At 30.1% G+C, this 16,890-nt stretch overlaps 1 protein-coding gene across 1 annotated transcript; it reads left to right on the top strand.

The window, feature by feature from the left end:
* The first annotated feature begins 11,641 nt into the window (after positions 1 to 11,641).
* Positions 11,642 to 13,406, top strand: LOC146925386 (F-box protein CPR1-like). The gene has a single exon (XM_085710320.1). It carries the CDS (start codon positions 12,197 to 12,199, stop codon positions 13,277 to 13,279), a length of 1,083 nt encoding a protein of 360 aa, XP_085566446.1. The 5' UTR covers positions 11,642 to 12,196; the 3' UTR covers positions 13,280 to 13,406.
* The last annotated feature ends 3,484 nt before the right edge of the window (positions 13,407 to 16,890 follow it).

Genomic DNA, 16,890 nt, shown 5'->3' with positions numbered 1-16,890 from the left:
TGTAACCAAACACTCAGGTTGAGTTTGAAATTTCCATCCCTGCTTGCCTAACATCGCCAAATTAAAAGTTGTTAAGTCTCTAAAACCCATCCCTCCTTTTGTCTTATGAACCGTGAGCTTATCCCAAGAAAGCCAGTGAATGCCTCTGCTACTACTACTACCTCCATTTCCCCACCAGAAGCCATTGATCATTTTCTCAATAGAATCAATAAGGTTAGAAGGCAATAAGAAAATACTCATGACATAAGATGGAATGGCGTGCAGCACAGATTTAATCATCACCTCCCTACCAACTTTCGAGAAACATTTGCTATAAAAAATTGAGTGACTCGGTAGGTAAAAAATTTATAAAAACAAAAACTCATGACATCTATACAAATATAATTTTTTTATTTGTGATATAAAGTAGTCGAATAAATACGTGCTCTGATCTGTAACACTGGGTTGGGTTAAACGTTGAATGTCCCTGAATTATGAAGTTTAAGCACTTTGATGTTTTATGCTATTTTTCTCAAATAATTTTGAAGACAAGATATTTTATAATATTGAAATTTTTATGAAGGATCTTCCGCTGTTGTATCTGATTCTTTATCATTTTATTACGTAGTAAGATTAATGAATGTGTGTGACACCCTTTTTCGTTAAAACCATGATTATTATTATGTAAAATTATCGTCGGGAATTAGGGTGTTACAACAATCAGTTGTGCGGTCCATTCGACAGTCATGAATGGTTGCATTTTCTCCGGAATAGGCGACTTATGAGCAATTGGTGGATTTGATCAAGTTTTTGCTATGGAAGTGATTCCTTGATAAGTTGTCTACTATAATAGAGACCAATGAATAATATGGATCGATCAATAAACGCAAATTAGAATATTAGAGATACAATATTACGATCAAATTTGTCTTACTATGTCCTTCAATGACACTTGAATCTTTTCAAATTTTACATTTTAGTTTTGAAAAACTAATCATTTAAAGAATGTTATTTTATTTTATAACAATATATTATTGGGGCATTATCTTCTCATTTTGTTTTTAAAAATTATAAGGAAAAAGATCAAAAGAATACAATATTATATTGTTGCACGAGTTAATTTTATTTATTACTTTTATAGTTAAACATCAAAAGTTGACTTGTAATAATTGTTTTAAATCTCTACTAACATGAAAAACAAAGTCATTTCAATTAATAGAATTTCTAAATTAGACGTACAACTCTAAAAAGAATAATTACACTTGGATATTTACTAAAAGTAATAATATATTTTTCCAACCAAATACATATCATATCCAACCAAATAGAAGAGATCTTATACAATGGATTAATTATTTTGAAGATGTGTGTACTTGGTTGAAGAGCTATGTATTTTCCACAGGGTATAGCAATAGATGTAATTTAATGCAATTCATGGTTCCTAACAAAAAAATTTGAATTTCAAATTGAACAAGTGTTGGAAGGAAATAGAACATAATTAGGGTTAACACTTAGCAATTAATGTGAATCATTTGGAGGGAATTTTCTAGGTTTAGTTGTTGCAAAAATTAGGGTAGCCGAGTTGAAAATTAGGGTATTTTGTTTGTATACGTATTAAATAAGTGTACAACAACTTGTCAAAAAAAAAAAGTCTACATAAACAATAGATATATACAAACGATGACACAACAGGATAGGAATGAAAAGCTCATCAGTGAGGAGAAATATTAGGGATTGCTGCATTTTAGATCGAATTTGTTAGGTTAAATTGTTGCTAACCTAATGCAGCATTTTAGAGGGAAATTATTAGGTTAAGTTGCAGCAGACCTAATAAAATAAATAAATAAAGATTTCCTTAAAAAAATTGTACAAAATAGTGTGAAAAAAATGCATGAAATTGGTGCGATGCATTTTTTTAGTATTAAATAAGGGTACAAAATATTTCCTTAAAAAAAAAGTGTACAAAATATTGTAAAAAAAGACATGAAATTTGTGCGATGCATTTTTTTAGTATTAAATAAGTGTACAAAATATTGTCAAAAAAAAAGGCAAGAGGATAGGAATGAAATTGGTGCGATGCATTTTTTTAGATGGAATTTGTTAGGTTAAATTACTGCTAACCTAATACAGCAAATGAGCGGAAAAATATTAGGTTAAATTGCTGCAGACCTAACAAAATTAATAAATAAGGATTTGTTAGGTTAAATTACTGCTAACCTAATACAGCAAATGAGCGGGAAAATATTAGGTTAAATTGCTGCAGACCTAACAAAATTAATAAATAATGATAAGTGTACAAAATATTTCCTTCAAAAAAAATAAGTGTACAAAATATTGTCAAAAAAAAGGCATGAAATTGATGCGATGCATTTTTTTAGTATTAAATAAGTGTACAAAATATTGTCAAAAAAAAAACAGCAAGAGGATAGGAATGAAATTGGTGCGATGCATTTTTTAGATGGAATTTATTAGGTTAAATTATTGCTAACCTAATACAGCAAATGAGCGGAAAAATATTAGGTTAAATTGCTGCAGACCTAACAAAATTAATAAATAAGGATATCTGAAAAAACTTAGCGCAATTCATTAGGTACTAGACTTTTGACCCGTGCGACGCACGGGTCTTCTAGACTATAATAGAGAATAATAAATAATCTTTAACCCTTAAAGATCATGGGTTGATCAATAAACGCAAATTAGATTATTAGAGATACAATATTACAATCAAATGATAAAAAAAATTATAAAGAAAAAAGATAAAAAGAATACAAAATTATATTGTTGCACGGGTCAATTTTATTTATTACTTTTATAGTTAAACATCAAAAATTAATGCAGTTTATGGTTCCTAACAAATTATTTAGGGTAGCCGAGTTTGCATGAAAATTAGGGTATTATGTCTGTAAACGTATTAAATAAGTGTACAACAACTTGTCAAAAAAAATCTACAGAAAGAATAGGTTAAGTTGATGTAGACCTAATAAAATTAATAAATAATAAGGATAAGGATTAAGATATCTATTAAATTTTTGCTTTGAAAAACATTCACGGTTATTAGAGAGAGAAATGAAAAACATATATGATGCAAATTTAGAGCCAAAATTTTAGGATAGAGTTGTTGCAAACCTAATAAGGGATTAGTGGAGGGAAAAAATTAGGTTAAGTAGTTGCAGACTTAACAAAACTAGAACGCCGACCCGTGCATCGCACGGCTCTCACTGGCCGGAATAATTTGATACATAATAAAACGAAGAATTAATTAAGTTTTTAGTCCCTATAAATATATCAAATTTCATTTTCAGTCCTCATAAATTTTTTTGATAGATTTTGGTTCATACAAAAAATTTCAGCACGTAGTTTTAGTCCCTATTAAATTAAAATTTGTTTAATTATGCTTAAAATTTTAAATTTTTTAATGATTTTTTACATACTTGTTTAAAACATTATAAAATGTTCCTTCGCTTAAACACATACTAAGCAAAGGCAAGCATACTAACTTGGTTTTGTCAATCTGTACTTTTAATTTAACCTGTGAATGTGCGGGATCTAGTTACTCAAGCCAAATCAGCAAAGGGAAGCAATTAGTATGCTTAGTATAGAAGAGATAAATATGAAATATGATCAATGGCTAAAATTGAATGGCGCCTAAATGTGCAAGATCCAGTGGCTTAGAAAAGTGGAGGGAAAAATGGAGGGAAAATATTAGGGTTAGGGTTAGCTTTAGTTGTTTTGGAATAATAGGGCTATCGATAAATATGAAATAGTTGTTTCGGAAAACAGAAGAGATAAATATGAAATAGTTGTTTCGGAAAAATAGGGCTATAGATAAATATGAAATAGTCGTAGGGCCAATTTGTTTCGGAAGTAGAGATAAATATGAAATAGTTGTTTCGGAAAATAGAAGAGATAGATATGAAATAGTTGTTTCGGAAAATAGAAGAGATAAATATGAAATATGATCAATGGCTAAAATTGAATGGCGCCTAAATGTGCAAGATCCAATGGCTTAGAAAAGTGGAGGGAAAAATGGGGGGAAATATTAGGGTTAGGGTTAGCTTTAGGGGTTAAGCTTTAGTAAGTAAGACTAGAACGCCGACCCGTGCATCGCACGGCTCTCACTGGCCGGAATAATTTGATACATAATAAAACGAAGAATTAATTAAGTTTTTAGTCCCTATAAATATATCAAATTTCATTTTTAGTCCTCTTAAATTTTTTTGATAGATTTTGGTTCATACAAAAAATTTCAGCACGTAGTTTTAGTCCCTATTAAATTAAAATTTGTTTAATTATGCTTAAAATTTTAAATTTTTTAATGATTTTTTACATACTTGTTTAAAACATTATAAAATGTTCCTTCGCTTAAACATATACTAAGCAAAGGCAAGCATACTAACTTGGTTTTGTCAATCTGTACTTTTAATTTAACCTGTGAATGTGCGGGATCTAGTTACTCAAGCCAAATCAGCAAAGGGAAGCAATTAGTATGCTTAGTATAGAAGAGATAAATATGAAATATGATCAATGGCTAAAATTGAATGGCGCCTAAATGTGCAAGATCCAGTGGCTTAGAAAAGTGGAGGGAAAAATGGAGGGAAAATATTAGGGTTAGGGTTAGCTTTAGTTGTTTTGGAATAATAGGGCTATCGATAAATATGAAATAGTTGTTTCGGAAAACAGAAGAGATAAATATGAAATAGTTGTTTCGGAAAAATAGGGCTATAGATAAATATGAAATAGTCGTAGGGCCAATTTGTTTCGGAAGTAGAGATAAATATGAAATAGTTGTTTCGGAAAATAGAAGAGCTAGATATGAAATAGTTGTTTCGGAAAATAGAAGAGCTAGATATGAAATAGTTGTTTCGGAAAATAGAAGAGATAAATATGAAATATGATCAATGGCTAAAATTGAATGGCGCCTAAATGTGCAAGATCCAATGGCTTAGAAAAGTGGAGGGAAAAATGGGGGGAAAATATTATGGTTAGGGTTAGCTTTAGGGGTTAAGCTTTAGTAAGTAAGATTAATAAATAAGGATTTTCGGTATGGTTATTTAAATCTACTAGTTTGGACACCCGTGCCAAGCACGGGCTAGAATTTGGTTATACTTGACGTAGAGAATATTATTATGTATCATGTATCGATTAAAGCTAAAGATTTGATAAAATAGTGGAGGTTGAACAACAAACAAATGGAAAAAAAAAACTCATACTTAAACCTTAAAGTTTTGAATGAAGATGTGGTATCATTCTCACTTGTGTGGTTGTTCTTTCTCCAATGTGCTGATCCACACCAGTGATGTCTCCCCTTGAAGGTCCAACGACGGTATCGTATCCCGGTTCAACATTGTGGGGGAGTTGTTCTTGGTGGTGGATCACGTATACAGAGACTATGATACTTAGTGGAGAGATGTTAGTTTGTCAACTGTGAGTAACAATTTCACATTATATGCAAGAATAGATGTTGAGCAACATATATGTATGGTGACTCATATATCTAATATCTTACGATTGGTGCAATATCAATTTCACTTATATGATTGGTCTTAGTCTAATGTGATGATACAACCCATTGTAGGCTTCCAAGAAGACATAATATTATGATGATTTTTTTGTTTCAGTTTTTGGCTGTCATTTGTTGAATTTTTAGCCTTAAATTTTAATTTTTAGATGTCATTCGCTTTCATGCAATTTTTTTTATTCAACCTTTGTTACTATAAAATTCTTTACTTTTGGTGTTTGGTGGAATCATAGTGGAAAATATAGATGTGTTAGGTCACAAAATACATGTTTATTAGACAGTTTATATTGATGTGGTATTTTTTTAATGGGTCTAATATTTTGGTAGCATAATTACCAGCAATCGCCAACGCCTTCAACAAATCCATAAACTATCAGTAACTCACTATATTACCTATACTCTCATGGGTAAAACATACTTTCCTTAGTTTGTTCCCTCGTAATTTCTCTCATGTTCAAATTCCTTGTTCATCTTCTTTCTTTTATTAATTTACTTTCTTTCTTCGCATGAAAGAAACAAACAAAAACACTCCTCTATGAAACCACCACCAACCAAATTTTTTTACGATGTTGTATCTTTGATCTGATTTCGCTATCTCACTATATCACATACACAGAGATTCCTACCCTTAAGGGAGATATGTTAATGTGTCATGTGAGTTAAACTTCTATTTTGGATGCAATAATATATATTGAGCAACATATGAATGAGTTGATAATATGCCTAATGTCTCGAGTTTTAGGTGAAGATGTGGCGTCAATCTCACTTCTGGAGTTTTATTAGTCAAATGTGATGATTAAATTCACTGTAGCCTCCCTTATAACTACAAATATTATGATGAATTATTTAATTTTTTTATTTTTTAATATAATATCTTAATTTTTTAATATTCAATATATATTTTTGGATGTCGTTCGATTTCATTCAATTTTTTATCCAACCTCTATATTTCAAATATTTTCATTTTTGATCTTTGATGAGATTGAACAATAGAAAACTACATATATGTTATGATGAGTTGATAAAGTACATGTGTACATGTTTATTAGACATTTTAAAATGATGTGGAGTTTTTTTTATTGAGTCTATTTTTTGGTAAAATAATTACTCATAAATCTCTTACTCCTTCAAATAACCCATCAAATTATCACTAATACACTCTTTTCTTAATATTTCCACGGACAAAACACACACTACTTTTTTCCCGTTATCATTTCTCTCATGTTCAAATTTCTTTTTCATATTATTTCTTTTTCTATTTTTCTTTCTCTCTTTTTCATTAAATGTCGTAACATAAATCACCTTCCATGAAACCACCATCAACCAACCTTTTTTACTATGTTTTGCCTTCGTCTAGCTTTATTTGGCTATGTCACCAGATCTCAAACGAAGAGAGTCTCACATTTAACGAAGATATGTTAATGTGTCAATTGTTAAGAAACAGATACGTGAGATGATCAATATAACTAATGTGTTAAGATTTTGGTGATGATGTGGTGTCAATCTCACTTTTATAGTCGCACTTAGCTTAATGTGTTGTTCTAACCTATTTCAGTCTTCTTCAAAACTCCAAACATTATGATTAACTATTTTGTTAGTTTTTTGATGTCATTTATTTCATTTTTATATTAAATATAAGTTTTTGGATGTTATTCATTTTCATGCACTATTTTTTAATCAATCTCTATTATTTCAAATTTCTTCACTTTTGATCATTGGTTGGATTTAACTATAGAAAAATTCTCACGTAGAATGTTGAGTTGACATAATTCGTGCTTATTAAAAAGATTTAAATGTTGTGGTGTTTTTTAATTAGGTATAATTTTTTGGCAAATTAATTACCCAAAAATATCAAACTTTTTCGATAGACCTATAAAATTACCAGCAACTCACTTTATTTCTTATAACCTCATCGACAAATACACAATTCTTTTTTTTTTTTACCTGTATCATTTATCACAATCTCAAATTTATTTTTCATCTTTTTTCTTTTTCAATTTCCTTTCTCTCGTCTCATAAAAGTAAGAAATATAAACCTCCTTCTATTTAATTACTACCATCCCATCTTTATGACCATGTTGTGCCTTCATTTGACCTTATTTGCCTATGTCACATAATTACAGACGTGGAGACTCGCACACTTGAGAGAGAGATGTTATTATGTCAAATGTGAGTTAAAATTATAATGGAGAAAAGAGAAGATGTTGAATAACATATAAGTGATATGAACTAAAAAAATTGTATGAAAATGTGGTATCAATCTAGTTTTTGTGGTTTCTCTTAGCATAATGTTACGATATAACCTAATGTAGGCTACACCGGGAATTCCAACATTATGATAATTTGTTTTGTTAGTTTTTGCGTGTTATTTTTTTAATATTTTTAATCTTAACATTTAGATGTTGGACGTCATTCATTTTCATGCAATTTTTTTTGTCAAGGCAATATATATTTTTATTCAACATCTATTATTTCAAATTCCTTCACTATTGGTCTTTGGTGGAATCTGAAAAAGGAAAATTATAGATGTTTATTAGACATTTTAAATTGATGTCGACTTTTTAATGAGTTTGATACTTTGATAGCATAATTACTAAATTATCTCAATTTTCTTCAACGTAACAAACCCATAAAATTACCAACAACTCACTATTCTCCCTTACTTTTTCTCTCATGTTCAAATTCTTTTTTCATCTGATTTCTTTTTCTACTTTATTTTTTCTCTTCTCATGAAATAAATGAGTGAAAACATCTCTCTACGAAATGGCCTTATTTGGTTATTTCACCATATCATAGATACAAACAGTCTCACGCTTAAGGGAGAGATGTTAATGTGTCGTGTGTGAGTTAAACTTCTACACATTAGATGCAAAAGTACATATTGAGCAGCATATAAGTGAAATGTGGTGTCAATCTCATTTGTTTTTAGGGGTATGTCAATCTCATTTGTGGGGTTTCTCTTAGCCAAATATGAAGATCCAACCCATTGAAGACTCCCTCATAACTTCAAACATTATGATGAAATATTTTGTTAGTTTTTTAATCTCATTAGCTTAATTTTTTACATTAAATATAAAAAAATCATTTTATTTTTTTGCGTTATTTTAAATTCCTTCATTTTTTGTCTTTGGAGGAATCTAAAAATGGAAAAACGCTAATGTGATATTTTAAGTTGACAAAATACATGCTTATTAAAAAAATATATGATAGATAAATTAGGGAAATAATTTGATGAGTTACATATATACGCAAAACCTTTGATTAGTTTTAGGATTAATTAGAAGCTGACCCACTTGTGTTGTTTTAATTTTTTGTATTATCCGTTTAGGGTCGACCTACACTTTTGCGTGGATTTACTGGGTTAAGTTTATGTCCCCCCTAATTTGTATTTGTATCTCCCCCTTTTTTAATAATATAATATATATAAGCACAAATGAATAAAGTCTAGTTGAGACATCATATATTCTCTTTAAATTGTGCTTTTAATTTAGAAAAAAAAATTACAAATATGATACGTAAAATTTACATTTAGATGTCAATGTATATTGAAGGAGGACACAATCGAAAACCAAACTCTCCACTCAACGAAAAAGGGATTTGAGAATTCGAGAAGAATTTCAAATTTTAGAATGAACGTTGAATTTTGAAACAGTGTGAAAATGTTGAAAGTTAGAAACAATATTTTAAAAAATAAAAATCAATTAAATAACTTCAATTACCCCCTTCCCCTCAAAAAAGAAAAACATCAATTACCCCTTTAATTTTGTGATATGATCAATGTATGGATATCTTAATGGATAAATGCATAGTTGACTAATGATATGATAAATGTCTAATCTTGAATATTATATTTATGCATTCCTTTCTCACTAAAAACTGAAAATGTACATGCTGATGGGGATTAGTTTGATAACATTTAATGAGCTTAAGCACCATATATGTACACGTGTACTTTTGCATTTTCTGAAGTCAAATCTTTATAATAGAGAAAGTCTTTTTTTATATATTAAAACACATTTACGTGCATTTGTTATTATTATTATTTTTGACAAATACGTGCATTTGTTATTAAAACATATGCCATAATTTTTAAAAAAAATAAAGATAAACATTGTAGGAATTTCGTAAAATTGAAATTTGAAAAATTACCGAGTTATTGGTAAAATTTAATTTTACATATCATTCAATTCTCCTTTTAAATTATCTTTGTTATTATTATTTCACAAAAAAAATTCCTTTAGAATCTGGCAAATAGACTTTAATTTTACATAAAAAAAAAATTGAGGACACATCAAGGTCAGGACATGTCTCATGACTCAATAAGCACTTTCAAATTTTTTAGAGATCCCTTGTCAAAGAGATCTTCACGCTAATTGCGGAGATTGAATCCACACCCTTGAAATTGAGTCAACTCATTATTAGCAAAACCAATTATTTAAATAGTGAATCAAAACATGATATCATATAATGTTATCATTTAAATAACATTTTTTCATCTGACTAAAGAAATCAGACATTTAACAAAATCATTTTAATTTAAATTACCACATTAATGACTATTATTTAAAGAACCTTTTATTTTTTAGTCTATTATTTGTCTGGCCTATTAAACGACACAGTTTAATATTTATTGGATCAACCCAATTAAAATGACACATAAAATATAATTATTTTAAATTATAAAAATATAAATTTCAAAATTTAATGAAATTTTTTTGCGAATTTGTCAAAAACTTTTTTATGTGAATTAAATAGTCCCTTAAAACAAATGAATATAAAACATTAATTAAAAGGTTAAAAGATTCAAATAATTCATTTTTTTATACAGATAGGAAAATCGAACTACTTGAATTTTAAATGTCTTCCATTTATTTTTTATAATATACTACTTCAATATTTGTTTGTTTTCATTTTTTTTTTTGGTTTAGTTTTTTCCTTTTTTTGGTAGTGTTTAGTTATTTCCTTTAATTAAGGGTTATAATTAACGCTATCATTTAATTTTTTTTTCTGTTCCTGTCTGATCCATCAAATGAGGCATTTTCATTCTAAATAATTAAATGATAAATTTTAACCTTTATATAATCATTCTAATTTAAATGACATATTAATTAATCTTAAATTGCTTTATCATTATATTATCCTTAATAAATGCGAAAATAATTATATTTGAGAACTATATTAAATTATTAAGTATACAAAAATACATGAAAATTTTGTGTTAATATAATTCATTTTGTTTAGTTATTAAATTATTAAATGGATTTTTTCTCAAAAAAAAAAACATTTTGGCTTGTTAAAAATACCAAATACGTGAAACTTAGAAAGAAAAAAAAAGAAAACAAAAAGAAAAAAGGAATGACATTGAGACAAAAGATTGAAAATAATACAATTTTTGATTGAAATGGTGGGTGGAATTGTTTGCAAATGGATGATATTTATAATAAAGGGTAGATAACAAAATTAACAATATTATTTAATAGTCCCCACAAAAAAATTTATTTAATAGTAACTATCTAATTGACAAATTAAAGGAGAAAAAGTCATATGTTGATTATCAAATAAATAAGATTAAATGACACTTAAAGGATTGTGTATTATCTCATATATGGTCAAAAGAAATAAAAAAGAAACCATGTATATTGCTCAATGGTTGATTGAAGCTTTTGATACATTCTATTGAAGAAACCATGATAAGTGAAAAGCCGTCGTAGTAAAACATGATGATTTAAGATGTCTTCTTATTAGAAAAGGTTTGTCCAAATTAGATGATGTGAACCAATTGTATGCAACCTTTATGATGATGTTTAACATGTCCGGAGATGTGTTTAAAATCATCAATTAGGATTCATCAAATAAGAGTTCATGTGTAGGATTCATCAAATAAGAGTTCATGTGTAATATACGTTTTTGTGCAAGACAAAAATTCATAAAATAGATATAGATAAAGGCTAAATCAATTTATTGAGATTAGTTTATCGACATATAAATTCATTAAATAATATTCAATAAACCTAAGGTATCTAAACTCTAACATCTTGATTCTATATCAAATACAAAACATTGTCTTGACTAAAAATTATATTGTTGATGTTGAACATCTTGAAGTCGTAGAATGTAGACACATGCTCTCCAATGAGATCCTGGGAAAGTAACATTATCAATTAACAATTAGATACAAATAAAAAAGAAAATCAACCCCATAATCTACGACCTAGTGATGAAACTTCTATGATTTCAAAACACATATAAAATAATGAAAAAAAAATAAGGATCTGTTGATGGGGGAAGAGACACATGAAAATAATGAAAACAAATTGTCTATATATAGGGGAAAAAATCATGGCATGATCAATTTTGATTGGTTGATGAAAACTAAATGAGTCATTGTCCATCTTGATTGGCTAATAAAAAAACAAATGAGTCATAATTCAATTTGATTGGATGATAAGAAAACATTAAATGTGATGAAGAATGTGAAGATGCCACATATACTTTTGCCCATAGAAGTAAGCTTTTGTATTATATAAAGATAATTTTCTCATATTTTTTATAAAAAAAAAAAAAGTATTTGCTGCATCTAGGTTTTGTCCTCTTTTATAAATTCGCAAATTGTTTACCCTCAATCTCATATCGGTTTGGCTGGTTGCTGCTTCAAATTAAAATTCCAATTTGCAATCAAAGCTCGTTCGTGTAATCAAGATGGAGAAGGTAATTAAGAGTCAATATATACATGATGATATTGCCTTCTCTATTCTCTCAAAATTACCTATTAAATCTTTCAAACGATTTGAATGTGTATGTAAATCATGGTCTTTCTTATTTGATAGCCCTAATTTCTTGAAGGTCTATGGCAAGAGTTTCTTAACAAAGGATCATTCTATTTATGACGATACATCTCTCCTCTTACATAAAAAAATTGATGGTCCTTTTGACGAAAAGTTCGAGTTGTATTCTGTTTCTGGTAACAGGTTTGAGAATATGGTCAAGTTAGATTGGCCTGTCAAAATAGATTACAATCCGGAGTATGATTCTGGTTTTAAAATTTTAGGTTCCGGAAGTGTTCATGGAACTCTTTGTCTGTTTTGTGAATTTAAAACAATTATAATATTGTGGAATCCATCTACTAAGGAAGTCAAAATCATTCCTCCTAGCTCTCTTTCTTGGTTTTATGGTCGTGCAATTGGTTATGACAGTGTCAAAGACGACTATAAAGTGATGTGTCTTGGTGTAGTGCAATCCGAGATATATAGTCTAAGGTGTAACTCTTGGAGAAAAATTGATGTCAATATGCAACCGATATGTAACTACTATTGGTACTATCAACAATTGTACATGGATGGACTTTCTCACTGGCTCAGTAAAAGTGAAACACATGATGAAGCATTGACGTCATTTGACTGGAGCAATGAGGTTTTCATTACAACATCCTTACCTTCAGACACAGATTCAGTGTGGCAACAATTGGTGCTTTTAAATGGATCTATTGCTTTGATTTCAAATCACAGAGACACGGCTACGTTTCACATTTCAGTTTTAGGTGAACTCGGTGTAATGGAATCATGGACTAAAATCTTCATTGTAGGGCCTTTACCTTGCCTTGACTATCCTATCGGAGCGGGAAAGAAGGGTGATCTGTTTTTCAGAAAAAAAGACGGTGGACTAGTTTGGTTCGATTTAAATTCCCAAACGATTGAGGACATTGGTGTTACAGCTGAAAGATTTTCTTGTAAGATAGTAATTCATAAGGAAAGCCTTCTTCCATTTGAAGGAGAAAATATCTAATTTTTCTTTTTATTTTCACCCAAGAGGTATATGACTATTTTAAATGTTTATGCTTGTTCTATCTGCAAAATGATATGAGAATGATCTTTTTTCCTATTATCTAGTGAGCAACATTTCTCTGTTTTAATTTCATTACTTTCTAATTCCAAAGTTGCAATATCTAAACCGCTATGCTTAATCAGGTTCTTGCTTATGAGGTCACTATTTTGCTGTTACTGCATTTGAAACTATTTATTTCTTTATACCATTAGTGAAACTAAAGTTGAAACAATAATGTTTCTCCAATACATATTCTGTAATGTTCCCTTAATTCTGTGTGGCCGATCGAAAGTGAACTTAAATATATGTGTTTGAATCCAAAAGACATTACTATTTGGTTGCTTTTACAATGATTTTGAGATATCAAAACACTAGCAAGTTCTGTTATATTAGTTTTCAAATTTATATTACATTTCCAACTCATTTCTGTAATATTACTAGCACTTTGAAATGCGGTTTCTGTCCTATGGTGTGATAAGTGGTATTCAAATGTATTTTCCCAATCATTGTGATAAGTTCTGTTAAGAACTTTTTTTTTGTGCATTCCATCCATCTAGCGACTTTTGCTCTTTCAAAGAAAACACCTACCTTGTTGAAATGTAAAAGAAAATTTGCTTTTAGGTAAGAAGCGAACCCTTGTGTTGCTTAACTTACATGGGTATGCTAGAATCACGGTGACTCATTTTAGGTAAGAAGCGAACCCTTGCGTTGCTTTCATATTTGCGAAGTGCATGACCAATGATTGTGCTAAAATGTTTGTACAGTGCACAATTTTTTCAGTAGAAAAAGGGTCTAAGTCCAAACAAAAAGAGAAATTGAACCGAAACTAATAGAGGAGTAGAAATTCGTCTACTATCAGAATTGAGCAACTGGACCAACTGAGTCGGACACAAATCATAAACAATCAAAGAATCATTATATTATTAGCTTCATGATACGAGTGGCATATCTTCACCTCCCAGTCCATTTCTACGAGTCTTTGAATACACCGATAAGACTCCTTCCAACAATGTTCCTACAATACTCTGCGTAACACAATTAACAACAGTCTCTCTCATAATCCACACATAACTCCACTGCTGTAAAACCCATACTCTTTGCAAGCCGCAACCCTTCTAAAGCTCCCCACAATTCCACCACAAGCCCCGACCAACGGCCCAAATTAAACATTTTGAAACGCCACAGATCCAATTACGGTGATTATTCTGAAGTTAGAAATCGCGCTGGATTGCATTCAAAGTATATTAGCTCCATACATCTTCAATTTAATCCATCCCAATTGAGGGGGATGTCGTTGAACTAAAACCTGCATTTTAGTACTAGCATGTTGGTTATTCAACTTATTCTCAGTTAAACCTCTTTGCAGCTGTAATAATACGCTGCCACAAATTAAGAGGGCTGTTGAAATCATCAGAATGTAAATCATATTTCTCCATCTCTATAGCCAATTAAATGCCGTCACCAACAGAGCATTCCAAGGCATATGAGAACTGCTATCTTCTCAATAAACCAGCTGGTTATTAAAAATCCTTATGCAGATTTTCATCGAAGAAAGATATTCTAAGATTATTGGGTACAATATTGAGTCAAATTGTCATTGCTAATGGACAGTCTCGCAACACATGTAAAACGTTTTCCACTGTCTCGCTGCACCTTCTAGATTAGTGAGCAATCTCTCCAGATTCCAAATCCTTCCCCAAACCACACTAGCATTGATATTTGAATGACCACACATCATTTGGTAAGTAGCTGTTACTGTGAAATTTCCTTTTACATTTCCCGGCCATACCAATTTGTCGGAACCTGCATCACTACTCTGAGGAAGGATGGCCAATGGCTGAAGCATGACAGAGTGTGGAGATATTTAGTTTAGTTCGCCTAATTTTGTTTTCATGAAAATTGTGCATTTACTTTTGACATAGATCAAGATTGTCCTAATTCTGCTACTCAACCCCAATAATATGGAACATTACAACAGCAGGTCTAAATGAACTTATAACTACATTAACTACAATGTTGACAAAGTAGTAATATGTGATTCTATCATGTCTTCTAAATTTTAGTATGTGATTCATACAAGCTTCCCAAATATATGCTATTTCTACACAAAATCGACTAAAGAGCATTCATACAAATGAAATAGAAATTGGATCAGTTTTAAGTTATTAAATTAAATAAAAAGTAAACCTTCAAAATAAAAATAAAGCACAAATTCATGTCATCGAACGGTTTCTTGATTTGGCATATAGTTGATAATAATTATGATATGCGCATTTGAATAGCCATTCTGTGTACAGGGTAAAATTCAAATAGCCACAACCACAATCATAAATCTCTAATGTGAAAATAATGATAAAAAAAAGTAATTATACACTCCTCCAATTGGGAGAATGCTTTCTTTATAGAATAATATCTTACAACCAAATTTCTCTTCTGCAAGACCAATCTCATCAACCATCCCGGTACTTGAATCAAGCTAAGCTAGCTTGTCGTCTGTTTTTTCTAAAAAATAGCATGCCCTTCTTCCCCACTCCGATAGGATACTTAAGGCAGGGAAAGGGCCCAACATTAAAGAGGTTAGTTAGTCCATGACTCCTGTACACCGAATTCACCTAAAATTGAAATGTGAAAGGTAAACGTCTGTCTACAATTTAACCTGCCTTGTGATCGTGCTATCTCAGCTATGTTCCCAGACAGAACAGGTTTAATTGGATCATAAAAATATTTTGCTTCTAATTGGTGGAGGTGGTTCTATATTGTGCTTCGGGGCTCACTAGCTAGGGTGGCAGGCCTCTCTTTCAAGTTTCAATTCAGCATATTAACACTTAAATTAATCTTCATCTAACATCAAAGTATAAAAAAAATAAAAAATCTGACATCTAAGTATGTTGTAATTTGGTCATATTTTACCTCCACATATAAATAGTTTTCATTCAGCCTTAGTTATTTTGAAAGTTGTTTTAATATGCATAGGGAAATGGATTGAATATTTTGGTTACATTTTTATCGCAGTTCGAGGTATTTTTCTTCTATTTTCAATTTTCGTTGAATCCCTTCTTAGTTCATCATTAGTATGAATTCTATTATGAATGAAAGTTTTGGCATCTCATGTTTGGATAAACAACTTAATATGCAGCTTATAGCATAAGTTCCTATCACGATTAACACTTATTTTGGTGATGGTGAGCTTATGAAAATAAGTTGAAAACAACTTATCAACATGTCATTCCGTACAAAAAAAAAATAAGAAAAAACTTATCAACATGTCATAAGTTTTTTCATAAGTTCTCCTAGTGCTTATGTCAAAGGATAAACTCAAATAAGCCAATCCAAATAGGAAACAAGTCAAATGAGTTTACGTATCAATGGGACAAAGGTGACCTTGGTCGAATGCCGGCCAAAAACATGTAAGGTAAAAGCGGTTATTGGCTATTTTGGATTTTTTGTGCATCGCATTTCTCAACATAGAGAAGGCGACCATTGGAGGGCCAATATAAGGTTGTTGAAGGTTAATGCTTATGTGGTTCTCAAAGTGCATATAACAACAACAAATTGGAATTGTTGAGTCATTA

This window comes from Medicago sativa, chromosome 5 (genome assembly GCF_051527215.1).
Source record: "Medicago sativa cultivar Bolivia chromosome 5, Bolivia_mono, whole genome shotgun sequence".
In the NCBI taxonomy this organism is placed as follows: Eukaryota; Viridiplantae; Streptophyta; class Magnoliopsida; order Fabales; family Fabaceae; genus Medicago; species Medicago sativa.
This window is presented reverse-complemented; position numbering and strand designations above follow the sequence as displayed.

Bases quoted from the DNA above. Each gene is read 5' to 3' on its own strand.
- LOC146925386 (XM_085710320.1), top strand. From the start codon at position 12,197: ATGGAGAAGGTAATTAAGAGTCAATATATACATGATGATATTGCCTTC.